Here is a 25,827-nt window from a genome sequence, read left to right as displayed (position 1 = left end):
TCGGTTTTTATGTATGTAGCTAGGTGTAGATAATTAATCATTTCCCTGCTTATCAATCTCTCGAAAAGGCGTTAGTCCGCACACCCGGCCGGCCCCTGCATGCGCCACCTTTTCATCCCACAACCTCACCTCACCTCACCCCGCCACACCCGGCACCTCCGACACTCTCTCCCACAGCAGCACTCCACTCCCGTCGCCCGCTCTCACACCGCACACCGCACACCGCACACACACAGCACACGCAATATGTTCCCTTCCGCCGCCCTCCTCGGCAAGCGCCTCCAGCTCGGCTGCTACGTCAACGTGCGCACGCTGCGCGACCACGCAAAGCGCGAAGCCTTTGCGGCTGCGGAGCAGACGCGGCAGGCACTCAAGTACTCTTCCTCTCCCCCAATTCACCCCTCACCCCTCACCCCCCACCCCTCACCCCCCCCTCCCCTCTCTCTCGCTCCCAGAAGGCTAATGGTGGTGTGAGGTGGTGGTAGATACATCTCGCACAACACGCTCCTGCCGCTGAGGCAGCGCACAAAGGCCATGATCGAGCTGGCGCAGATGGACACCAACACGCGGCCGATGAAGATTAAGAACCGCTGCATTATGGGCGGGAAGGGGAGGGGTGTCATGAGGGATTTTAGGGTGTCGAGGGTGAGTTTTCTCTGTGATTCCTGGGTGTGGGTTGGGGTGGGGTGGGGGGATGGGGGGAGGAGAGTTTTTTTGGGGGGGAGGGGGGGGGATGGGTTAATGGGAGAGGGCTAATGTGTGGTAGTTTCAATTCCGTCTTAATGCGCGCGAGGGGAATATTCCGGGGGTCAAGAAGGCCGTTTGGTAGTTTGGGGAGATGGGGAGGAGGGGAGGAGGGAGTATATTGTACATTTTTTTAGAGGGAGGGAGGGGGGGATACAAAATATTTCTTTTTAGAGGATAACGATTGGGGTGTTAGTAGGCGATCAGTGGTGGGGTACTGATTCTATAGGTACACAGCTTCACCGTGGTACTTACAGGATAGAAAAACATATGCTGTTTAGACATTCCCCACCAGCTAGATGAGTAATTGGCAATGATCGAGCTGCATGTTCCGTTCCGTAAACCCGTGTTTTGATCATTTCTGTGCCATTGACCCTTGGCACCTACACTTGCGTATTCTCTGCCATGTTAAGCCAGTCGCCAGTCTATCAAGTCATATCTTTTGAGTTGTCGGCCCTTTTTATGGGGGGCCTTTGTATCAATCAGTTTCTAGAACTAGATCAATCTTCTCTCGTCAATAACTTGAACACATATCTTGGTTTGTTTATCTGGTCAATTGCAATTGGTATCATAACATCTGTATTATTCTAGCATATTCGTGGCCTTTCTACCATTTGTATACGGGAATCGAAGCGCTATAGAACTACTAGCAATACCGCATTCTCATGTTCTGTGAGATGAGCTAGGCCGGCAAGCTATATAAAAGAGACTTTCAATTGATTGAATCTTACGACGATTTCTCAATATAGCTCCTAGCCGCCATTGTCCTATAGCTATCTACTGCTATCACACTGAGTATCTACGCCCAAGGATAGCTAGCTAGTGCTAAAGCTAAATATTGGAATTCACATATAGTCTATGGCCACCCCGACCCACTCAGTCAGCCCCCGCCCCCCCCCCCCCCCCCCAAGGTTCATCTTGGGGGAACCGGTAGTCGGATATATCAATTTTAGGCTGTCGGGGGGTGTACAGCTTGAAACGTACATACCGCCTAAAGAACTGAGCGTCACCGGTTCTCACTCGGATTAATGACTATGGATGAAGGTGTGTTTGTTGATTGTCATTACGTACATGAATGTGATTAATTTATTGATTTATAACTCATTAATGATGGGGTCTAATTAAGGAAATTTGAGAGTCCGTAGGTTGGTTCCTATATATAGTAGCTAGCCAAGGGCAGTGTGAATTATGGTGAAGAGGGGGTTTTTTTTATATATATTTAATTCAATTATGGTGAAGGGTGAAATTGATGCAGCCTTTAATTGGATAATTTTTTCGTTGGATAATATCTATATAGAGTCTCGGGATTGGCAATCGAAGGTTCTTTGAAGAGGAGACAAAGGGTGGGTTACTGATGATGAGGACACCGAGACCTTCGCTGGTTGAAAATTTGACAGGTAATTGCTTAATTGTGGAGGCGCTTGTTTAATTTTGTCTATAGGCACTCTGATGGGTAGATAGACCTATTGTAGTAGGAATTTCCGTATCTCTGGTATATACATGTGCCCCAATTTTAAGGTGAGACAATGTTGGTATAGCACACTCGGCAAAGCCATACATGCACTCGAGGAAATTTCGCGGGAGTTGTACGTCTCGCACATTCATCACTGAGGTGCCCCGCCCCATAGCTGCTCCCAACTCGTCACCGTCATTCATCTACACCCCAATCCACCACCACCAACAGAACCACTTTACATCCCCGCTTCTTGTCTTTCTCACAGATTTAGAAAGCGCCCACTTCATGCCGATGTCCGAAATGTCGATGGTAAGTCTTTTGAAGATCCCCCGATTCTATTTTTTTGATTATTGCTCACATTGCAAAATAGCAGCCCATTGGCCGCCTGGCCCACGACCACATACTTTCTATACTTTTTGCCTTTTCCAGCCTCGGAGATCTCTATAAATTCGCTGCTCTCAACCGCGGATTTTATTCTGTTTTCTTGTGTTATAGAGCCCAAATCGAGTACAAAGTGGTCCAAAATTTCATCGGGGAGGACTCATGGGAGGATGCAAAGGTCATCCTCATCTATCAACGGGCGGTGACCAGACGCATACGTACCCCGATACATTTTTATCCGTACAAGGTCGAAAAAGAAGTCCCAGATGCCTTCCTTAGGGAGAAGTTTGTCTTGATGGCAGGGGAGCTTAGACGACTGGTCTTCAACAACTTCGTTTTTACACAGTGCGTCAATGCGCATGAGCCCACTCTCAACAACAGCATAGCCGGCCCCATTGGCGAGTACTATCGTCTCGCAGCCATTGCCCTCAAACGTTTCTACATCCCGGAGTTCAGCGCGCTGTTCGAGGCGATGGGGTCTCTAGATCTATCAGAGTGTCAATTCCACATTATGGCGCTATTCTCCCAAAACCTATTGGACATGAAGTTTTGGCTTGAATGCAATTCTCGAAAGAATGCCACTATCAGTGCCTTAGCGCTAAAAATGATCGAGTTTAAGGTCGATAGGTACCGAGTACTACCGGCTCGGCCCTCGAAAGGATGAATGGGATCCGTGGTCAGCCGTGTATTATACAAATCGGTGGGAATTACGAAAGAATATAACATCGGTATGTACTCACCATATTTCCATAAAAAAAAAGTAATAACTGACTCCGTAAGCTGCAGGATCCGATAACAATATCTTGTGATACGTCTTGAATTGGGCAAAACGGTAGATCTGGAAATATAAGGTTCGTATTATCTTTCGTTAAGAAAAGTTTAAAAACAACAACTGAATTTAGCCAAGGAATAGCAGAGTATAAGAAGAAAGGGCCGCAATAAAATCGAGCGGTGGATACAATATTTAACGGTCTTTCTTTATTCTGCTGCTGCGCTGCGTATCGTTCTAGCTTCAACGTGCAATCGGAAATCCTTTATTTTGGGGTAGTTAGTGAGTAAATAGAGTACTAGGTATCCTATATCACAACGTCAGCATTGTAGATCTATCATTGAAAAGTTATGCCCCCAACTCCGAGACTGGAAAGGAGACCAGTAGCTATATGTACCCCACAAACACAGGATCCACGAGTTCTATTCAAGAAAAGGAAATTCCATAAGGGTTCCAGTACATCTAGCGATACTAGAGCGTTTCAATTCAGCATGAATTCACATATCTCTTTCACTTACAAGTAATTTTCAGTTGGCACCACATGCGTCGGTGGTAGGTCCGGCCAATATATACGGATAGGAGATTGAGCTCCTAGGGTACAGCGGTGTAGGTACCTAAGGAAGCGAGAGGAAGAAGTTGCATTTGTTTCTGGTGATTACGTTTATTCAGTACATAGTAGCAAAAGGTACACCTTGCTGCATCTATGTGTACTACCTCAACAGACATGCATGCAGCATACCTACTAGCGAATATTCTCGCTGGCATACCCATGTAAAAAGAGGCAAAAGAGTGATAAGTTACCAGGCGTAGTCTTTTCCCCAGACTTGGTACCCTGGTGTTCGAAGAGATGTTGGTTATGAGAGTGAAGATGTCGGGAGGAGGAGAGAGAGAGAGGGATGAGAGCTAGTCTTGGCTCACGGGTAGTCACTCGCTATCTTACTTGTTATTTTTTATGAATTGTGGCATCTTAAGGTAAAATACGTCATCGGTATCAAGACACATAGGGTAGATACTGGGATATATGGCATGCTCTTGTGGCAGTGAAAAGTACATGACCAATGACATCATGCCCTCTTACACTCCCTTACGATACCATTGCAGTCCAATAACGCACATGCCTTCCAGATTATCAAACATAACTGCAGGGTATTCTCAGGCCGGATCGTCTCTTGCAAAAGATAGTCCCCCTACACGTGCATAGGAGCTGAATAGCCGGATGTTTTATATCGGCGTGCTGGCTGATTGGCGAGGTTTCTGAAACAGAATTACAGTTCAGCAAGGTCTTCAAGTCGATCTGGGCAAAATTCCTGTTACTAATATCGATATGATAGCACAGAAATTTACGTTAAGGTTTTCGACTGACCTATTAAACCTCTTCCAGGCACGTACTCTAGTGATGATAATTGCTTTAGCTCTGTTTGAGAATACGCGATTGAGTGATATATCACAGCGGAGAAACCCTTTTTTTTTAGGGCTAGCCAGCGATTCCCCAAGCCTCATCTCCGGTGTTGGTATTCAAATGACGAATTCGGAAGAAAGCTTGTCCATAATCTGTTCCTCGTGCTTCCCCGGATAGTCAACATCCCGGCAAGACCTGCAAGCTAATACGGACACGGGACAAGCGCAGCCGCGATACGGACAAACTGATCCAGTGGGCATATGTAAGAAGTGATTCTGTTTTGATGTCTTGCACAGGCGTGTTTCTTGAGACTCGCAACGACTACCTAGGAAGAAAGGGATCTGAGAGCCCATAATTCTAACGGATACTAGACTGTTTATTAGGGTACCGTAACTTTGAGGTTCATTGTGCGGGTGGCCCCGTGTGGCTTGATAGCTAGGACCTCAAGATACAAGAGCCACCGTGCTGTAAATCTTATTTGAGATAAAACGAACCGATGATTGGCAGAGCATCCATCGGCTTGACTGTCTAAGATACGTCTGCTTAAGGTCTGGTCTCGTTGTCGTTGTCTTAACCAAAAACCTTAACTCAGAGCCGCAGCGATCAGTCCTCTATTTTTGTCGTTTGATATATGAATGACAGGAGATGCAACCTCATACTGTACGAAAGTCAGTCTACAAGGAATATGCAGTAACCTATTCGCTACATACATGCATGTACCCTACCAGTTGACAATAATGTCACAGGGTTTAGCATATTAGATTCTTGGCAAAGACACTCTGTAGTCGTACGAGGAGTGCCCTTCTTCCGAACTTCGAAGGAATCTTCCTCCCCGAGCAGACGGTCTCTATTTTCCCCTCACGGTTTCAAGACTCCAATCCCTCATCATGGAGCCCGAAACTAGGTTCAATCTCCACATTTTTCATGGCCGTCTGGGCAGTTTGATTTTTGCTGACGTCATTAGAATGAGGAGGAGGCAAAACATCGAAAGTGGGAATCCGCAATTCCTTACATGGCTGTGTCTGTCGCAAATATAATTTATCAAAATTGACCATTGCAATATCAGCAGTTGCCTGTTCCTTCCTTGTCCAAATGCCCTATATTCGGCTGCTGTTATCTTAAACCTAGTAACAAAGATTAAACCTCAGGAGCCCAGGAGAATCTCGGATGGCCGGGTTTCCAAAGTGTAAAGTACAATACACAATACTACTACAAGGGTCACCCCTTTTTCAAACCATATTTCTCTGGTACACTGCGCAGTAGCGGCTGCGGAGAGAGGAAGTAACTGTATATATAAATGATAATTTTCGCAGGTAAATGTGCAAGCAGCCGTTGGCAGCGGAACGAAGCGTTTAAATACAGCGCATATGGAAAACCTCAAGTCTTCAAGATAACGGCTTGAAGCAATTTTTGGAGCAAATCTTGTTTCCATCTGTCCCAGATCTGTGCAATGATGGGACGAAGCAGACTTTCAAGCCAAGAGGGGCTGTAGGTGATTGGTGCGTCAGGGATGTTACTGCAGGGGCAGGTTTCACAACCCGCGTGTTTGCAACACCCATTCAAGCAAGTGCTTAGTTTTTTTACCCCTGGGCCCTGGATTCATACTCATCGTGCTGTGATGTAGAAGCGATGAGCCTTGGGTTTATGTCTGTGGGACAAGCAGCTATAGTATCCCAAATGGCGGACTGTGCTCCCGTTAACTATGTGAATCATAATAACTAGACGGGGCGATCTTGAGGGGTTCTCAGGGACGCCTGTATGGTTCCAATTCTGAAAATACTGGACTGTTTTCAGGAATACACACTCTTGTACCCCATTTAATCCAGTCATTTGATTGCTCGCGCGTCAGGACTTGCAAGAACCGGGAACACACTTCTCATTCAAACCAACAAAATTCAACACTAATATCCATTGGATATTAACCACCCGGGCTATTCTAGTAGAATTGCCCTTCCCTTTCCAAGAGGTGCTAGGAGAAACCTCGCAGTAGTTCATTTGGATGAACAGATATTTGTGATCCTTTGCAGCAGATCGGGTTCATTGGTTGGTTTTAGTCCCTTCCTTCCCTTCGTCTCCTCTCTTTCCTCCCCTCCCAATCCACTTGTCTCTTTTGTGAGAGAAGCAGTCGCTCATTACAGTCGTTCTTTTCAGGGTGTGGTCAGGAACTTCAGACGGAAAATTTGATATCATCAAATCACGGCAGCAGTCATTTCGACATACGATCAACGACATACATCAATAAACTCCCAAGTTGGAGTAAGCTTGAAAAGGTGGCTGAGATTACCGTTTGTGGAAAGTGATGCTTTTGCTGGAACATACGGCCATTTCTACATTCGACCACGGTTGGAATCTTTGAGCTGCTACTGCTCCGACCTAACAATTCGCGGTCTCCTGTCTCGGTCGCATCAACAATCTCGGTTTCGACTTTCAATATTCGGATTGTGGCGCCCTGTCTTTCGTTAAGATTTGTTTGAATTATTATTGCTGAGCAACTTTCATTTTTTATTCGCTCTACCCATATTATTACTTGTCGGAAAAAGGCCCACTACACGCATCAGTCACCAAATACGCATCAAACAAAGAAAATTAGCTGGAAAAATACACCACACATATCGCAAGTTCAAAGTCTCGAGAGTTGTTAGTTGAAGTGTTTCTAGAAACTCCAGCGACAGCACCGCTGAGCGGTTAAAGTTCACTTATACCGGTCGCATACATTCATCAGAAAAAGCAACTGCCGTGTCTGTTGCACTTCCAGTCTACCAGGGTTAAGGACTTGCCTTGCCGACTCCGGATTTTATAGAAGAGTAAGCAAAAGTACACGGCTGAATCGAATAGACTTTTCCCCCGCATCATGAGCCAATATAGAGATCCTTTTATTGGAAGAGGAGAAGTGGGTGGAGGAAGTAGCGGAGGAAGTGGATCCAGGAATAGAAGAAACAACGAAGAATATATGTACCAAAGGAGAGAAGAGGACGACGGGTCTCAGTACTCACCTTCAAGTGAGTACTCGTCAATCCATGGCTTTCCTGCAGTGCCTGCTGCCGACATGGGCAGTCGGTCCTCAGCCCGACCAACTCAGCAGCCACCTCGAAGACCTCAACAGCCCATGTCGTCTCGACAAAGTGGAAATGGAGGACAACAAAGTTTTCCAATGCCTCCAGTGCCCAGAACGCCTGGTAATGAGAATAGCAGTAATGGGAGCCGAGGGCCTCCACCACCACGACCAGTAAGACGGGATTATGTCCCCTCAAACTTAGATTCGTCTGAAGTCCAAGAAGTGCAGCAAAATCCCAATTTCTCGTATCGTTTGAACCAACAGCCAGTTAGGACTCAGACCAGGTACTCCCAACAATCGGATGATGACCACAGTCCAATATCGCCAGCGAAGCCTCCAACAAATCGTCCGTCCGCATCCAGCTCACGGTCGATATTTATCGGCTTTGACCCCTCAAACCCCCCGCCCACCGACCCAAATTCTTTGGGAGTGATACCAAACTTTCCAGCCGTGCCGCCTGCTTCTGGATCAAACAGGAAATCTTCGGGCACTGGTCCTCCTCCGTCTGCGCGTCGTGGAACATCTTCTTATTACTCCCAACAAGCATTGATGGTTTCTCCAATTCCAGAAGAATCGTCAGGGTCGTCGGACCGCCATGGGTCTTACGCTTCGAGTACAGCGATCCCTTCTAACTGGGCCGCTCCCGAAGAGGTGGAAGAGTACTACACCAACCGCCGTAATGATGTCCATAGTGATAGCGACGAATCCGATTCTAGGTTTCCAGAAGAAGCTTTTCACGACGCTGGCGAAGAAAGAGGGTTGGTTAGACAGGCAAGTCTTGGGCGAAAATCGAGGCCTGTCATTACAGAAATTAAGAGCTCTGGAAGGTTGGCCTCTGCATCCAGTAAATCTTCGAGTGAGTCGTTCAAGACGGGCCGTAGCGCGGGTGGTTCGGTCAGTGCCGGGCGTGGAACATCGAGGTCGCCAGCTGAAAAAAGTTCCCCAACATTGAACCCCGTCGTCGGGGGCTCTGGAGCTTCTCTGCCGTACCTACCCAGCCCGCAAGCTCAATCACCAGTTTCTTCATCAACAGGAAGTGACTCTCCTATCATCACACCCCCACTTGCATACACACCTGGAGACTACATGAGTGAAAGATCGAGTTTCCCGAGACGTGCTTCTCAAAGCAGTTCCCCGGCATATGAGCTCCAGCCCACTGCAGGTACAGCTCCAAGAGCTCCTCCTCCTGCTGCTGGAGGCTTGGCAGGACGGAGAATTCCACCAAGGTTGAATCTTGATGCTGTTCGTGAAGCAGAGGCCAGAGGTAGCTTGACTAGCTTGCCTGATCTGATCAGACGGGCGACAAAGCTTGCTGCTGTTTTGGAGACTGGGAGGCCAGATTCAAGGTGGGGGGGCAGAAGGGCTAGCTACATGGATAGTTCATCTGGTGGTATGGTTAACCCTAATTGCTTTAAATGCTCGGCATATGTTGATGGTAATCTTATGTGTGTTTAGGCCGAAGTAGAGACACTGACTCAATATCTGACATTTTGGCATCTTTTCCTCCTCCAGTTCTCGCCCAAGGAAAGAACCGAAACTCTCGAACACTTTCCCAATGGCCACTACCAGGTGATTTCACACACGAAAATGAATCCTCAATTCGACCATCTAAAAAGCAGGGCCGTCGAGTTTGTGGCTTGCCGCTGTGGGCTTTCGTCCTTCTTGTCATACTTGCGCTCCTCGTCATTTGCGCTGCAGTCATTGTACCCCTTCAATTAGTAAATCTTTCGAAATCGGACAAAAACGGCAATAACGGTTCTGGCAAAGCTCTTGTGGCTGAATGCAAAGAAAAGAATCCTTGTCAGAATGGTGGAGAGAACATTGCAACTAACGATTTCTGTGGCTGTGTTTGCACCAACGGGTTTACTGGATCGGATTGCACACAGATAGCCGATTCAAGTTGCACAACTGTTGACTTGAAGGACCGTAACGGTGGACGGATTAAGGGCATTCAGAATGTCACGATGGGAAATGCTTTGCCGAGACTTTTTGACATTGCTGATCCGTACTACAACATCGAGCTCGACATGGCAATGTTATTGGCGGTCTTTAGTAATGAATCCATCTCTTGCACTGCGCAGAATGCACTAGTTACGTTCAATGGAGAAGCCATACCCGACAGCGCCACTACCACAACCGCGAAGAGGGAACTGGAAGCAGCCATTGCTGAATTGGAAAAAAGGCAGACAGCCATAGTGACTGATACCACTGCTACATCAACGGCAGCCGCATCTACAACTACTGCAACTGGCACCTCTTCTACAGATTCGAGAACAGTTGAACTTGATCCGGATGCAATTGACTTTGCGAGAGTCGTCGTTCTATATCTCACGAACGCCCAGACACTCATGATCGCCAGCGAGGCCCAGTCCCAATTACAGACATTTTTCACTGCAGGGAGGGATTTTGGTGATCTGTCAGTCGGCAATAATATCACCGTCGATTTTGATAATCGTAGCATCGAATTATCAAACGGAAGTATTATCGGAAGCGCCGCTGCAAACTCGACGAATACTACCACTGCGACAGAGGCGGCATCTGCGAAGATCAAACGAACAATGGAAAGTTATTTTGTTGCTTGAGTCTTTTCAAGTATACAAATCTAATTCTCCCGTCCCCAATCCTTTTCTTCATTACGTTTTTCTTTTATGCATTCTTTTATTTTTACTTTCTTTTCTTCCGAGATTGTTCTACGGACAATATACTTAAGTATCTTCTTTTATTTCGTTTCTCTCATTACTTACTTAATTCGTCTTTTTTGTTCTGGGTCTAAGCGACCAAATGAAGCTGGCAGGCCGTGTTCCTTCCTTCCCGTTACGCGCAAGGAAGGATATGCAAGCACTTTATAAACCGGCGGAACTCTGTAGATAAATTAGTGTATAGTGCTAGGCAGCGGGATATTGTGTAATAGCTGGTTGGGCGGGGACTCTCCTACTACTACTTTTTCTTCTTTTCGATTCTCATTCCTTAGAAAGGCTCCTTATTTTTTTTTTCTTCTTCTATTCTTTGGATTTATTCTTTTGATTGTATCTTTTTTTTTATGTGAATACGGTTAGGTTAGGTCTTTCTAAAAAGCGGTTGCGGAATGAATGGAAATGAAATAGGAATATTGGGTTTCGGGAATATCTATCCAAATTGCGAAAGTGTTGTGCCCAACACAACCCAACCCAACCTAACCAACGTACATGGCCAACCAACAGTGCATGTCGTTATCCATTGGTCGTACAAAAGTGCACATACCCGCTGCCCTGTTAATGACGTGGATATCGATAACACCCACGACAGGCCAGTGCAGTGGAACCACGTTCGTTGCGAGTGGCTCCTCTGCACCCCATTTTGTTTTTGTTAACGAGGTGCAACTTTAACAACCGATTGCGCACTAGTTATTAATAATATTAGATTTATTTTTGGAATTCTACTCCGCACTGCAGCAGGGTCGCTGGCGATTGGCGGGATATTTGCACTTTAATAGAGTGCTGGCTACAGATCCACGCAGCAGGTGCTGCTTACTCGACGCCCGATTTTTCTACTGCAGAACACCTGACTATGGGACGGACGTCAACCGTTGTTATATGCATACCATCTTAGTATAATTTCCAAGGAATAGAAAGAGCATAAATATTAGTACCAACGTAAGGAGAGAGGCACATGTCCTCTGCTCGCAAAGAACCTTACCCCTCTGGCCACTATGCCCGAGTAAGGTTGCCCAAACAATTCATTGAACACGCCCCTCTCATCAACGACACGACGTCGTCTCCCTAGTCTCACACTGTGTGCCCCCAATACCTGACCCAACCCGACGGATTTTGCGCATGAGTTGACAGTACGAGAGCAAGTGCCACATCAGGCATAAACCAAACTTATGACATGCATGTAGTAGCCCTACTGCAAGGGGCTTTGTATGCGCATCTTCTGGATAGGTACTCGGATGGGTAAGCTGGGAATTGCCTCATGATACCCCTTGCCCGGATCCCCCGAACCTATCTAGAAAAGACTGCCTATCTTTTCTTATCTGTTGGCGAATATTGCCCTGGCTCAGAACGTTGATCAAGATCGACATAAACTTCTCTCTAGCGGCATATGTGAGTAAGCTTATATACCGGTGAGGTAAGATCGATATAAGCTAGCCTTAGGAATCGTGATTAGTGCTATGGAGCTGGTATGGCGGTGAGTGAGCTAGCGGTAGTTTGCTTCACTTCTGTCAATCTCATTCAATTTTCTGACATTATGTTAGAAATGTAGATCTAGACACTTCGTTTCCGTATCCTGTGAGTACATAGAGGTGTTAATATCTTCAAGGGTATGGCTCAAAAGTAGGAATCCCAAGACATCCATGAGCCTAAAACTTGAAAAACGCTCTAATATCCCTGGAACGATGAATGCAGCAGTATGCGCAGTTACTCTAGCCCAGCTGCAGTGCCTTAATTTTCACTGCCAACCACATCAACAGGCTCGAGTTTCCAGGTAACAAAGACCGAGAGCCACAATAAAGATGACAGCGAGAAGAGCTAATTGACGATTGGGGTCTTGTGCACATTTAAATGTAACCATCAGCCTGGTCTTTGCCAAGGACGATGATGTTCTAGTAACGCCGTTTAGATCCGTCGTGATGCTGAAACATGATGACTGCAGACAGTTGATGCAGCGGACCAAATCCCTACCAGCAGGGGATTTCAAGTGGTCTCTATCAACTCCACACGAGGCTGTGCTGTTAATTGGTCGAGACTTGATGGAAGTTCGTGACGATAATCATCAAGAAGAAAACAAACCCTGCAATTCCATCGCATGAACGCGTACGCGTCACCGGTGGGCGCGGGGTACTATCCCTGAGAATTTACCGTCCATAGAGATTCAGAACTTAATACCCCTTGTTAATACTGTCCGGAAAACACGTAAAGAGATTGGGTGAAGATTGTGAACGGGGTTGTTCGTTGAGAACGTCGTCCCTTATCCCTGTAAACATAGCCTCTAGCAGACCTTCAATCTACACGTACGTGGGGAAAACCGAGTTCTGGCTTCATCTACGTTCAAAGTTGTTATCATATCATCCATTTGAAGCTTGCGAATACTCGTAAAACGTGTTTATATATAGCAGACGACTACGTCATCTAGATATGCCAATTGCACTTCAATGAAGTATATTATGGCCTTCAAATTAGAGAGATATCCTTTATACTGGTAATCTCTCCGGCCATTTTGAGGTTTATAGTTCCGAGTGAGATTTCATGAGAGAACGTTTGGTCGCTCCATGGATGCAAGAAGAGTTTCTCATATGCCCATAAGTAAGATGTGCATCATCAATCTGCCATCGTATTAGAATATATTCAATTTCGAGTCTCCCTATTGATCACATCTTACATTTCCCTCAGGACTCTATCCACTCATTTGCCGCTTCAAAAGCCCCACCCCATCCATTCTCGCCCTTCTTGAACTCCTTCAAGTCCAGCACTTCCGCCCCCCCGATCCCTGCACCATAAAGATGCGGAAACTCTTCTCCAATCCCACCATTTACCACTGATCCTTCCCACTTCAGACCCTCCTCGACCCTCTCGATCGGAATTTTCAGCAGCCACACACTCTCTGTATCGCCCATAAACCTTCCTACGACACCTGAGACCTGCGTAGATGTGCACATGTGGATAAATCCATCTCCCGCGTCCAGGGGCGAGAGCGGTAGAGCCTCGGGAAGAGGCGAGGGTGGGGCCTCTGGGAGAATCTTATACAGATGCTTCGCCCTAGCTCTAATAACCCGGGACTCCAGAGACGAGAGCTTTGAGAGCGTTGTGAGGAGCTGTGGAATAACCTCGACGCAGGTGGTGAATTCTGACTGGGTAGTCCTGAGCGCCTGTGGTACCAGAATGCCAAACCACCGAAGAGGGTCTCTTGGGTCTGGTTTTGGAGGCTTTTCAGCGGCTTCACTGTCCTCCGGTTTCTCGTCCCCATCGACTTCCTTCTTACCGTCTTCTTTCTTCTCGGCCTCCTCTTTCCTACTTTCGTCCTCTGTCATCTCAATCGGGATTTTCTTTCCCTCGAAAACAACGCCCTCCTCTTCCTCTCTAATCTCCACACCCCGCATTGCAACCATCCTCTCGTCGTAGAAGTCCTGGCCGAAGCGTCGCCCCGGCGTATTGAAGTTCGCCTGCGCAAGCGCCATAAAGCCGTTCGAGAAAGCGGAAGCTATAGTGGCGCATTGCGATTGGTATGTATCGATTGTATCGAGATATGCGAGCATGAGCTCATCTAGGTGGTCGGACATCTTCAATTGCTGGTGGGGTGGTTTGAGGTGAGGTTGGAATTGGGTTGCGGTTGCGGTAATGCAGGCTGCGCCAAGTCCTCGGATGCAGGGAGGCGAGACATCGCGTGGCTTGAGAGGTAAACGAGATGTTCCGCGGCTGCAATTGAGGGCGCTCTGCAGCTGGTGGAGATGTTGGGTATTTGGTAGTAGTTGGTGGGGGTGAATGCGGATGGGGATCGTAAAGTGGGCGATATTTGTTCATGTCAGTTAATACCTGAATATCTGGATTTAGCGGCAAGTTGACAAGGAATCAATACAACTGAAATAGCCTAATAAAAGCTCCGCATAAACAACAGAACAGCGATTCTTAAGGTGGAAAGAGATAAATTGCGGCTATTTGAGCTGATATTATATTATTTCACTTATCAAATAGAGTTCCAGAGTGTTCGAAATACCAACCCCATACATATGATGTTGCGAGTGATACACCATGATCCTTGGAGCAGGGATTATACTACGCAGCCTGAATTGATCAATTACACGTAACATTACCAAAGTTTTTGTGGGGTGAAGAGAGTTACAGTGGCGAGCGGTTTTAGTTCTACCATAACTAGTCCAAGGGCTGATACCGGAGTTGAAACACACATGATGCCTTCTGTGGGATCTTTACCATGTCATATATTGAAGAAAGAGACCTAATTAGATTCTCGTGTAACAAGTAGGATTGTGTTACCTATATCGAATCGAGAGTTATGTGAATGGTAAAAATACTTAAAACCACCATAACCTTGGCCGTGCCGCTACCCTACTAATTTTTCAGCCGATAGGCCTGTTTCAGCGACCTGGATACTTGGTTTTCAACGTCGCTATGGTAACTACATGTAACGTGCGTGAATTGATATTCAATCAACATGTCAAAATTATCATTACAATTTGATTACGAACCCTCAGGCGCGACGGGACAACATCGCCGAGTAGAAGGGAGAAGATGGGAGTGGGGAGTGGGGAGTTCGGAACAGGGAATGCAAACCCTACACAGGAGTGTGTGTGTATTCTCGTCTTTGTTTTGTAAATTGGGACATCAGTCAGATCGTAGCTGGCATTACACCGTGGGTAGGGTGATAGTTGGGGCTTGGGGCGGTAGTTAAGACTGGGGCAATATGGGCACTGGGTTTGAGTGAACTCGAGCTTTGGAGGCCCTGCGGGGTTTACTGTTTAAGTTCACGACTGCAGGCTTAGACACTTCGGTGGGCATGAGAGATCGAGAGCAGCCTCTCGTATAACTTTAGCTGATTATAGATTAGATGCGAATATCATTCATTGAGTTGATGGAGGCCCCTGGTTTACTCGTGTGTTCATTTACCTAAGCGAACAGTAGTCATGCCATAATGACCTCTACATGTTCCAAGGCTGAGATAGACGAGACCAAAAGCTTCTCTAGAAGTCTCTAAAGCATATTCATTTCTTGACTTTTTGGTCGTGCAGAAAAAAACAAAAAACAAAAACAAAAACATGCTAATCTTGGCATCGAGTGATATTCCATGACGTAAACTACTCATTCTATGGATTCTATGAACAAGAGCCCCCCCGAAACAACAGTGCCGAGAAGCCAAGTCCAACCACCGCTCTTGTATTTTTTCCTTCTTCCCTTCTTTTTTTTCTTCCCTCCTTTTTTCCTCTCCACCTTTCGAACACAGAACACAAAAATCATTTGAAAAAATCTTTTTCATCGATTTTTCATCTTCTGTTTTCGTCTTGCCTTTGATTGATCTAGATCTTGCAATCCTCATCAATCAGAAGCAAAATAAAGTCTCTTCCTACTCGATCCCTTTCTTCTCTAACTCCCACATTTCCAACTTCCCATCTCTTCCATCGATCTCCTTTCATCTCCTCAAACTTTCTCATCATCGACACTTCACCCTTTTCTCATTGGGCGAGTTCCAAAGAACTATAGTTCAGAATGCCGCCTACCAGAAGATCCTCCCGTCGTGACAACGACGATCCCCGTCGAAATAGTAAGTCCTAACCCTTTTCTGTAACATGCCACATCTATCATTACCCCTCTTTCTACTACATCTATAATACTAAACTGTATATCTAACATAAAAAAAAAAAAAATAGGCCAAAATCAGCCTATAGATGAAGTGGAATTCCAAAACGTTTTCCTATTCCTCTTCGGCGTCTATGCCTTTGCGGCTGTCCTCAGCCGCAATGCAGTCCCGAGAGCTGCCAATTCTGACGTAAATATTTCGGTATATCGCTCTCGCGCCAATAACAGAGTAGATCGAACCGCTAGACCGGCTGCTAGAGCAATCCCCCCCGCTCCAGCTGTTAGAGCAGGTCCCTTAGCTCCTGCTGCCAGAGCAGGTCCCTTAGCTCCTGCTGCCAGAGCAATCCCCCCCGCTCCAGCTGTTAGAGCAGGTCCCTTAGCTCCTGCTGCCAGAGCAGGTCCCTTAGCTCCTGCTGCCAGAGCAGGTCCCTTAGCTCCTGCTGCCAGAGCAGGTCCCTTAGCTCCTGCTGCCAGAGCAGGTCCCTTAGCTCCTGCTGCCAGAGCAGGTCCCTTAGCTCCTGCTGCCAGAGCAGCCCCCTCCACCGCACCTGTCAGGGCAGTCCCCCCCGCCCTACCCGCCAGAGCAGGTCCCTTAGCTCCTGCTGCCAGAGCAGGTCCCTTAGCTCCTGCTGCCAGAGCAGCCCCCTCCACCGCACCTGTCAGGGCAGTCCCCCCCGCCCTACCCGCCAGAGCAGCGGCCCCAAACCAGCCGCGACCCCTCCCCCAAATTCCACAAAATCCTGCTCCCAGAGATCGCGACGCCGCCCATCACCAGAGGCAGAACTACGACCCCAACGAGATCATCCACGAGCTGGGAGGGTTCAACCGCGGGACCTTAGACCATGCCGAAGAGGTCCGAAGCCGCGGAGTAGCGCAGGGCTCGCTTACCCTCATGCATGATGTACTCTGCGCGCTGCATGGCATTCCCAACGATATGAACGAGATCCACAATCGCGAGATTGTCGAGGTTGGGGATCACGAAGAGAATGCGGTTGCACTGGTTCCGCAAGGGCAGAGAGCTCGCCCGGGCGTGGCCCCTCATGGTGCTGTTGGTGGGGCGGGAGAGAATTGGTTTCAGGTCGATGAGCCTGGTTGTTATCCTGCTCATATGGATAGGAGTAAGTTTTATTTCTTTGTTACTTTTGCTTTTGCTTCATGGGGGCTGGAATGATAGTTAGTTAGTTGTATAACTAACCACGCATTGTAAATACATAGTGGGTCCCCAATTCGCACCTTTCCGTCAGGGATTAGGGCCTGCGCCCCCTCGACAGGCCCGGCCTCCAGCTCCCGGTCAGCCGCTCGGTAATGGTATCTTAGATGTAGTCGTTATGAATGCGGACGGTGAATCGGATCCCAATTTTGCCGGCGTAAACGCTGGTCGGATTATACCTGCGGATGACAACGGTCCGAATCTTGCGCCATATGAGATTGGTGATTATAGTGAAATAATTTTTACGGATGGAGAAGAAGAAGACGAGGATTGGGATTCCGTCATCATCACTGGGAACGTGAATGAGATCATCGAGATCTCAGATGATGAAGGGGCTCCAGTTGCAAACAACAACAGTAAGTCTCCTTTCACTCTCAAGAGTAATAACCACATCTAACAATAAATCCCAGCCCAAGGTGTCCGCGGTAGGGAAGTTGCCCCGCCACGCAGCACCAAAAGAAACCGAAGTAGCTCAGGATCTCCATCTTCCAGAGCCACCAAGAGGTCTCGCATCGACAACTCACCCCCACCTCCAAGACGTGGCGGATCCCGTCGTCCATCCCCGCGAAACCGCTCTCCACGTGCTGGTGCTGCGCCTGCTCCAAGGGCTCCGTCTGGCCTTCCCTCGCCTCCCGAGAGCCAGGCCCTCACGCGCCGCCAGGGAGCCCAAGCCGGTCTTCCCGAGAATGCGGTGGCTCGGCCCTATGCACGCCCCGCCCGTTTCATGAACTATGTCCCAGAGGATGTGGGCAATGTCCGTGATTCTTTTGACCCGCTGTATGGGCCCGTGAGGGACTTTAATACTATGACGGACCTGGAGAAGACATACCTTGCACTCGATTACTGCTCGGGGACGCATTCGAGATACGGTCCCATGACGGAGATTAACTATCGGCTTGGTCTTTCGAGGGATATGTCGTACTGCTTTTCGCTGCAGGTTGTTGCGTACCGGAATGGGGATGTGGAGACTTGTAAGAACGCGGTTGAGTTTTTCAAGTGCCATCCGCTCCATATGGCGGGATCGACGAAGATGTCCCATTGCATTGCGAGTATGTAACCTTATTGACTTTCCCTTCTCTCTTGCTTTTTTCAAAACTTATACTAATATTTCTGCAGCCTCCCAACTGCCACGAAAACCCCCGCGCGTGTACTCCGACGAGGAACTCCGCAAATGCTGCAGAACGATCCGGGAAGAGCGCGAGCTCATCCGCGAGCCCTCCACCCCCGGCTACGCCGGCAGCGAATACCCGCGCCCCCACAGCGTGCTCAGATATAAGGTTACCAAATACTCCCAAATGGACAAGTGGGAGTTCCAGCTCTGGAACGCCGAGGCTGCGGGGCCAACAATCTTTTCGCTCCGCTCAGCGTACAAGGCTGCCACCTACGGTGACTGCTTGTTGACGGCGAGGCTCTCGTATGAGGGGAAGGAAATTGCCCAGTGCTCTATGTCGGCGCTGGAGGATAGACAGCGTGGTTTTGTGCATGAGGATGGTGTGGCAATGAGTCCGCATTCGTATGGGAGCCTGATGAGTATTGGTCGGGATCTTCCGAAGTAGACATTTTCTACTCAGTCACTCTTCTGACTTGATAGTTGTCGAGTTTGCGTTTCATGATTTTACCTTTGTATTCTTTTTTTAGTTGTGTTTTGTACTTTGGTTTCTGTTTTCCGAGTAAGCTATGTGTATCTGAGTCCTGCCTTTGGCAAAGTAGGATTCGTTTCCAGCTATATCTCTTGTATAAATAAAGAAACCTTTAAGATTATTCGTTTTCTTGCTTTTCTTTCTCTTCTTCTTCGTCTTTCCCTTCTTCATTATAGTTTTTCAAGTACCTGTAACACCCATTGATATCTGTTTCCCGTTAATTTCTTGCACATAGCTACATGTAGTTGTTGATAAGTCTTCTCGAGTCATTTTTTTATTATCTCCTTACCTGTGTATAAAGTATGCATGTCAAGTAGTTGTTTATAGATTCATTATAGACACATTTGAACGTCAGAGATTTCATTCCTAGATAAACCGTGTGTGGTTCAATGATTTATCTCCACCTTTTCGTAGCGATGGTGTGTCAATGATTGATCTGCCAACAAAGCTGTGTTGGTAATGACACATCCCTGCAACCCCACAATCGAGCTCGCGAACCAACACGAAGTAGAAGTATTGCTTTCAAAGACTCAAGATAATTATATAAAATATACTCTGACTATTAGTATCTGTTACCAACCTAGATATCGGCTGATAAGGCCCATTGTGCATGTAAAGTCACAGACTTCTGTGTAGAGTAGTCAGTTAACTAAATACATGTAGACAGCTGTTGCGGCCCACACACATGCCGGTAAACGTCACCGCCAACCTAAACCTCACCTCACCTCACTTCACCTCACTTCACCGCACCGCACCTCACCTCACCCCCAACCAACCCCGCGATACTCTCCCTCCCTCCAACCAACCCCCCCCACGAACCCCACTACAGAAACAATGGGCCGCGACGCCACCGAACCCATCCAACCCGGCAGCATCCGCCGCACCGAGCGCGCTCGCTTCGCCAAAGAAACAATCCACAAAACCGTCCCCGCCCTCCTGCACTCCATCCCGCGCGCCCGCCGCGGCATCGAAACAGCGCACCTCCTCGTCGACCTCCCTCGCGTCAACCCCGGCGGCAGCAGCAACAACCCCAAGAGAAAACCCAAAGGCAAGCGTGGGGAAGACAAAGACGAGCACGACCCCAGCAGCGCCGACGCACCCCCACCCGGAATCCGCATCCGCATAGTCGACGCCGACACCCTTGCCGCCGTGTCGCTGTTTACGCCGTCGGCCGGGAAGAGCGCGCCCGCGAAGACGGCGGTGCTGTGTATGGCGTCACCGCTGCGCCCGGGCGGGGGCGTGTTCACGGGTGCGCAGAGCCAAGAGGAGTCGCTGTGCGTGCGGACGACGCTGTACTGGTCGCTGCGGGAGGACTACTACCGGCTGCCGCCGCTGGGGTGCGTGTATACGCCGGACGTGCTCGTGTTCCGCGACGAGGAGAACAAGGATCTGGCGAAGAAGGAGCGGTTCTATGTTGATGTGATTAGTTGTGCGGCTCTGCGATTTCCGGAGACCGAGGGCGGCAGGTATGAGAATGTGGCGGATCGGGAGCAGATGTGGGAGAAGATGAGGCTGGTGATGAGGGCGGCGGCGAGGGGCGGGGTGGGGAATGTTGTGTTGGGGGCGTGGGGGTGCGGGGCGTATGGGAATCCTGTGGAGGAGGTGGCGGAGGGGTGGAAGAAGGTTTTGGTGGGTGCTGGGAAGGGAGGGAGGGGGAAGGTTGAGGTGTGGGAGGGGATTGAGGAGGTGGTGTTTGCGATCTCGACGAAAACGGTGGAAGGGAAGCAGCAGCTGGAGGGCTTCCAGAAAGTGTTTGAGGGGGTGGCTTACGAGGATAAGGAGCCAGAGGCTCAAGAGCGAGAGGCTGTAGAGGCCGAAAAGGATGAAGATGATCCAGAGGAGATCAGGTTGAGGGACATCCAGGAACTCACCGAGCAGATCCAGATTAAGGAGGCTCAGCTCGACAGGATAAAGAACGAGTCCTTACGAGAAAGGATCGCAGAGCTGGTCACATCTCTGAAGAAGGAGCTGGTGATCAAATCAAACCCACAAGGCCATTCAGCCGATGAGGATAGTCCAGAGGTAGAGGAAGGCGAGGGCAGCGCCTCGAAAACTTGAGTAGATTATATATAGGGGTGAAGGACACTGTAAATTATCGACAGCAGGCTTCTTCTTTCCGGCTGATTATGGTTTAAGGCTATTGCCAATCTAGCCATGTAGACCGAGATCTCAAGATGAATGAGATCCGTGTAGAGCTCAAATGCGATATCTAACATGCGCGGTAGGCCAGTCAGTATCTTTGGATGCCTATTAGTCAATTGCTTTCAAAAACAGAAACGTAGTCTCGTATGAAATGCAAGAACTAGTAGAGAAGGGCTCCAAAGCTTCATCAATTGTAAATGAGTGAAGATATATTTATCTTTCTGTGGGTTCGAACTTCGAGCTCAACAGCAGTCCTTGAACTGCTTGGGCTTGATGATTTGTGGTAGGAGCAGTGGCTGGATAAAGCACTGACAGTAGAATAGTTAGCGGATAGCCAATGGAGATATGCAGAGATAGAGAAATAATTTGGGATATCCTGCCAAAGGGTATATTGGTGTAAATACTCTGTATGCGCAATTGACCACGAGCTAAGATTGGGAATACTTGCGTTAACTAAAATTCAACGATTTCAGGCTGTTAGTGATCGGATGCGAGTATGGAGGAGTGATGTCCCAACACGTATACGCGTAATCTGCACCAGAACGACATGGAAATTTCTACCAACCTGCAATATATTAGTCTCGTGCCCAGCCTGTGTTTGCTTTGATTTGTGTCTGCACGCAGTGCGACAACAAAACAGTCTGGGAACGAGACTAGAAATATATGTATATTATGTATATGTGTGTATATATGCATTAAATTATCTCGCACTAGATTTTAGGAGTGGTTAGTTTTGATTTATTTTTTTAAAACCCCATCGAAAGACCAGATCTAGAGAGAAAGGAGAAGGCTCTGTGTGTGGTTAGCTAGCAGGAAAACGGGCCCTTTTGATGTGACATCTTACGTCCTAGACGGCTATAAGGCGATGATGCCCCACCTCTTTTTCTAGAGACCAGCTTGGTTTTGGAGCCCCGGAGCTGGAGGCATACTACCACATGCGGTGGTAGTTACAGTGCATTAAGCGATGATATCTTTCCTACAGACTTTTGAACGGTACGGGGTGTAGCGAAGATGACTAAATTGATAATGATTGAAGGGTGTAGTCATGGAGTATTACAACCGGCTAGGGACGAGCCGCCTTCCTTCACCCATAAGTTGAGCATCACCCAACACAGAATTCTCCCGGGCCTAGAGACGCATCAACCAACATCAAAGCCACCTCCAACGGGCCGACTCGCTTCCCCTTCAAAGAGTCTCATTTACTGCAGGATCTGGCGTGTTTGGTTATAGTGCTCGCCGGATTGGCGGTGGCGGTGCATCCTACCACTCGCTACCTGTGCTGTTATCCCTTCGTCTGGCAAAAAATGCTGCCCACCCCCAAAAAAGCAAATTTTATGTGGCTTTACTAACAGATCCCGTTATCTCTCTTATCAAATAATAGATCTTCCATACAAATCTGATTCCTGTGTTATAGGGTGGGCAGCATTGCCAGACGAAGGGATACGAGTTTGGATCATGAAATATCACTCGATAGTGTTCACGTGACACGTTGGGCTTGAGCACTGATTTCGTGTTGCAGACTTAATTAAGGCGAGAGAGGTCACGAGGCTAAGAGGCGGAGGCCCACAATACTGAATTGCCGATACTTCTTCCTAGTGAAAGTCTTAAGTAGGCATTGTAGTTTCCTTGGTGTGGCGATTAATAACTGCTTTTGTGAGGCTACGCGAAATTCACTGGAGATCGAACAATTCTGTGCAGGTGGTTTTTCTTCCTAATTCCATAAAGATTTCAAGAATCCAAATTCTTTGTCCAATAAACAAAAAATAGAACATAAAAAGGTTCAAAAGAACAACCTCGGAACAACTTAAGGACCAGAAGCACCTGGGCGAGTGGGCGCCAACATGGTATCGAGTAACTAGGTAATACCGGTTAGCTATCAACTCGGCAGTGCTGCAAGAAGGGAAGGGAGATCCATACCCATCTTTGGAGCTCATTCTCGCGCTCATGGAACAGCTCCAACGTCTTATCAAGAGAGCCTATGGAGTGAGGGGGGTTAGTTGTTGCATAAATACCTGGGGAGATAGTGGGATATAATTACCAGATGTGAGGTAGAGAAGTCTACGGATGTTCTTGTCGTTTTTAAGGTCATTGAGGAATTTCTCAGCGCCTTTGCTGTTACCAATCTGACTGATCTGGAACAAAACGTCTGGTACGGGATCAGCGAATGTAGGTAACGCGAGCATGTCAGATGAAGTACTTACGATTCTCCTTGTAGCCGTTCTTCACGAGTGCGTCTTTACACTCTTTGATTGTCGTCTGGAGCTGATCTACAGGTTCTTCGTTGGGCTGTTCGGACCAATTGTCAGTCGGGCTGTTGGATAAAGCGATAATATCTGTGGGTGGAAAGGAAATGACTTACTTCACCATCTGTAATGATGCTCACAATAATTGGCTTCTTCAGTTTCTTTCCCGCCAGCTTCGCCACAATCATCGGGTCCACAACCTTCTGCTTCAGCCTCGTCCCCAAAGGAGTCGACCCGTCGAATTTGACAACGTTAAAGATCGGGGTCAATCCAGCCGGCTCGTAGATGTCATTCATGGTGGAATCGTTGGCATAGTTGATCCATCTTATTTGAATACCGTCGAAATCGAGAAGACCTGTGATTGAAACGACACGCTTGAGAATTTCTTTGAGGGACGGGATACGGTTATCTTCTTTCATGGAGCCACTGTCGTCTTTGAAATGTAAGCATGTATGATATGAAGAGAAGGATCTATTGGGAAGTACCGAGGAAACAGATATTGTCGTAGAGACCGAGCTGGCAGAGATCTGCGGTATCTTCCGGCTTTCCAAGAGGACCGTCAGGATGGTTTTTGGCATATTCGGCGGCCTTCTCGGCAATTTCCTTCAGACGTGGGTCATCGGGCTTGTAGAAGTCACTAAGTCCTTGGTCCTTGAGGACGCTGTTGATATGGTCGAGGAAGTCCTGGACAGTCTTTGGTGGCTTTTTCACACAGTTCTGGGAAGTATTAGTGTATGCTAGACTTCTACTATGGATAACGGAGGAAAGTACTCCGTGGCATGGACAGTCGTTGGCGGCTACTGTCTCCGTGAGAAGTCTGCCAATCTCTTTTTGCATCTCGCCGAGAACCATGAGGACATCCCATTTGCTACAGACTTTGGAGTCCGCAAGCTCCTTAAGCTTGCCAAAGACGTTTGTTTTGCAGTTGCAAGACATATTGCTCTTGATGGAATAGAGATTTTCTGTAAAGGTCAGAAGAGTTAGGAAATATGATTGATAGAGGTAAATTAAAAAGCTTACTTTGTTGTAAGATTGATTGTTGTGAATTCGAGATATCCGGTGGTGATGATAGTAAGAAACTCCTTCCCAAGGGGAAAACACCTCAGCTTTATACAAAAAGAATTTCTTATAACTACTAAGAAGAGTTTGTTAATTCTTTTAGGTCAGTATGTTTCATACATTCACGTGAAGAAAGAGCACCGCGTCATATATTTCGAATCGTTTTGCCAGCTTCAGTAATGGGTAGTCAATGTGCACTGGTTGCTCATGTTGGTTTCGCACTTTCTGTTCCTTCAGCTGCGATGGGCCTTTCAGCTGCGATGGGCCTTTCAACTGCGAGAGGCCTTTCAGCTGCGATGGGACATGAAAGCTGCGTGTTGCATGAAGACCGCCGGTGTTACACGATGCATCGTTTCTAGCTCTATTTAGAGTAATAGCATTTGAAATACGATGCTATAGCCGAGTGCAAAGGCGGACGAAAAAGAATCAGGGCGAACGATAAACACTTCCAGCGCAGACTGTCCTTTGGGTTTGGAACAGAGAGAATTAGACCCAATTCACTCAATCTCCCCGCAAAATATACCCAAATGTAATTAACATCCCCCGCAGCTATCGGTAGATAGATCTAGATGGAACCCCACACATGTGAGATCCGCGTAATTACTCTGTATAGATCCTCAGTGTACTCATGACCAAAACCGGGCGACTAATCTAAACGGAGGTTCACAATCCATGTGCAGATTGCAATCAAGCATGCGGGAGGGCTGAAACGGTGTCGGTACCGAGCGGTATGGGGTACAGATCTACATATGCGCAGCTTATATATGTTGCGCAAATAACGTCCAAAAGGAAGCTTTGAGGATAGGCCGAGATAAGACACCGCAAACTAACTGGAAATCATTACTAAGTTTAACGTTAATTTGTAATTTCTATCGCAGATAAAACATTGAAACGAGGCGCACTGTTTCAGAAAAGGACCACGAGATGAATGCGAATACCGGATTTGATGAATACGGATATATTCGCCTCGCTATTTGATAGACGTGCATTGAATAAGAAAGAAGTATACCAGTATGTACTATGGAAAGAGATGCTATGTCTGCCCAATGATCATAACGGAGCCTTAACCTTAACGGATCTCAGATTTCCTTCTAGCCAATGGCAGGGCGATACCGTTTGTGTAGCCTATAAACCGGGTGCAGTATCGATATATTCAGCACAGATCAACTAATCAAGGTTCGATCCCGGAGACAATATCGTCTTAAATAGACCTGTGAGAAAAATTGGAATCAAGCTGGATATCTGGTGATCGGAGGCGTGCTGACACTGGAAACATTAAGTTCATTATTTCTTAATGAGAAGACAAACTAAGTGCGAATTGATAGTGCAAGAAGGTCCAGGTGTCGTGTCAAGGCAGTATATTACATGGTGCTTATAGTGAGAGGAGGTGGTTAAGTTTGGACACTTATATGTATGTGGTTCTGAATTGATGTACGTATATATC

General features: G+C 47.5%; 7 protein-coding genes across 7 annotated transcripts; 5 read left to right on the top strand and 2 right to left on the bottom strand.

Moving 5' to 3' along the window:
• Positions 1–246: 246 nt before the first annotated feature.
• On the top strand, positions 247–829 carry H6S33_002458 (uncharacterized protein; the record flags this gene model as incomplete). Its single annotated transcript, XM_044834311.1, has 3 exons — positions 247–374; positions 486–645; positions 767–829. The coding sequence occupies 3 exons, from the start codon at positions 247–249 to the stop codon at positions 827–829; spliced, it is 351 nt and encodes a 116-aa protein (XP_044692619.1).
• A 1,671-nt stretch (positions 830–2,500) lies between these two features.
• Positions 2,501–3,245, top strand: H6S33_002457 (uncharacterized protein; the record flags this gene model as incomplete). Its single annotated transcript, XM_044834310.1, has 2 exons — positions 2,501–2,509; positions 2,571–3,245. The coding sequence occupies 2 exons, from the start codon at positions 2,501–2,503 to the stop codon at positions 3,243–3,245; spliced, it is 684 nt and encodes a 227-aa protein (XP_044692618.1).
• Positions 3,246–7,600: 4,355 nt separating this feature from the next.
• Positions 7,601–10,386, top strand: H6S33_002456 (uncharacterized protein; the record flags this gene model as incomplete). Its single annotated transcript, XM_044834309.1, has 2 exons — positions 7,601–9,194; positions 9,260–10,386. 2 exons carry the CDS (start codon positions 7,601–7,603, stop codon positions 10,384–10,386), a joined length of 2,721 nt encoding a protein of 906 aa, XP_044692617.1.
• Positions 10,387–13,169: 2,783 nt separating this feature from the next.
• On the bottom strand, positions 13,170–14,060 carry H6S33_002455 (uncharacterized protein; the record flags this gene model as incomplete). Its single annotated transcript, XM_044834308.1, has 2 exons — positions 13,170–13,693; positions 13,763–14,060. 2 exons carry the CDS (start codon positions 14,058–14,060, stop codon positions 13,170–13,172), a joined length of 822 nt encoding a protein of 273 aa, XP_044692616.1.
• Positions 14,061–15,999: 1,939 nt separating this feature from the next.
• H6S33_002454 (uncharacterized protein) lies at positions 16,000–18,855 on the top strand (the record flags this gene model as incomplete). Its single annotated transcript, XM_044834307.1, has 5 exons — positions 16,000–16,054; positions 16,161–17,207; positions 17,305–17,655; positions 17,710–18,348; positions 18,416–18,855. The coding sequence occupies 5 exons, from the start codon at positions 16,000–16,002 to the stop codon at positions 18,853–18,855; spliced, it is 2,532 nt and encodes an 843-aa protein (XP_044692615.1).
• A 918-nt stretch (positions 18,856–19,773) lies between these two features.
• H6S33_002453 (uncharacterized protein) lies at positions 19,774–20,997 on the top strand (the record flags this gene model as incomplete). The annotated part of the gene is made up of 1 exon (XM_044834306.1): positions 19,774–20,997. One exon carries the CDS (start codon positions 19,774–19,776, stop codon positions 20,995–20,997), a length of 1,224 nt encoding a protein of 407 aa, XP_044692614.1.
• Positions 20,998–22,885: 1,888 nt separating this feature from the next.
• H6S33_002452 (uncharacterized protein) lies at positions 22,886–24,260 on the bottom strand (the record flags this gene model as incomplete). Its single annotated transcript, XM_044834305.1, has 7 exons — positions 22,886–22,936; positions 22,999–23,057; positions 23,120–23,227; positions 23,283–23,367; positions 23,441–23,757; positions 23,810–24,041; positions 24,096–24,260. 7 exons carry the CDS (start codon positions 24,258–24,260, stop codon positions 22,886–22,888), a joined length of 1,017 nt encoding a protein of 338 aa, XP_044692613.1.
• Positions 24,261–25,827: the final 1,567 nt, after the last annotated feature.

Source organism: Morchella sextelata (genome assembly GCF_020137385.1).
Source record: "Morchella sextelata strain SCLS chromosome Unknown scls_13, whole genome shotgun sequence".
Classification (NCBI taxonomy): Eukaryota; Fungi; Ascomycota; class Pezizomycetes; order Pezizales; family Morchellaceae; genus Morchella; species Morchella sextelata.
This window is presented reverse-complemented; position numbering and strand designations above follow the sequence as displayed.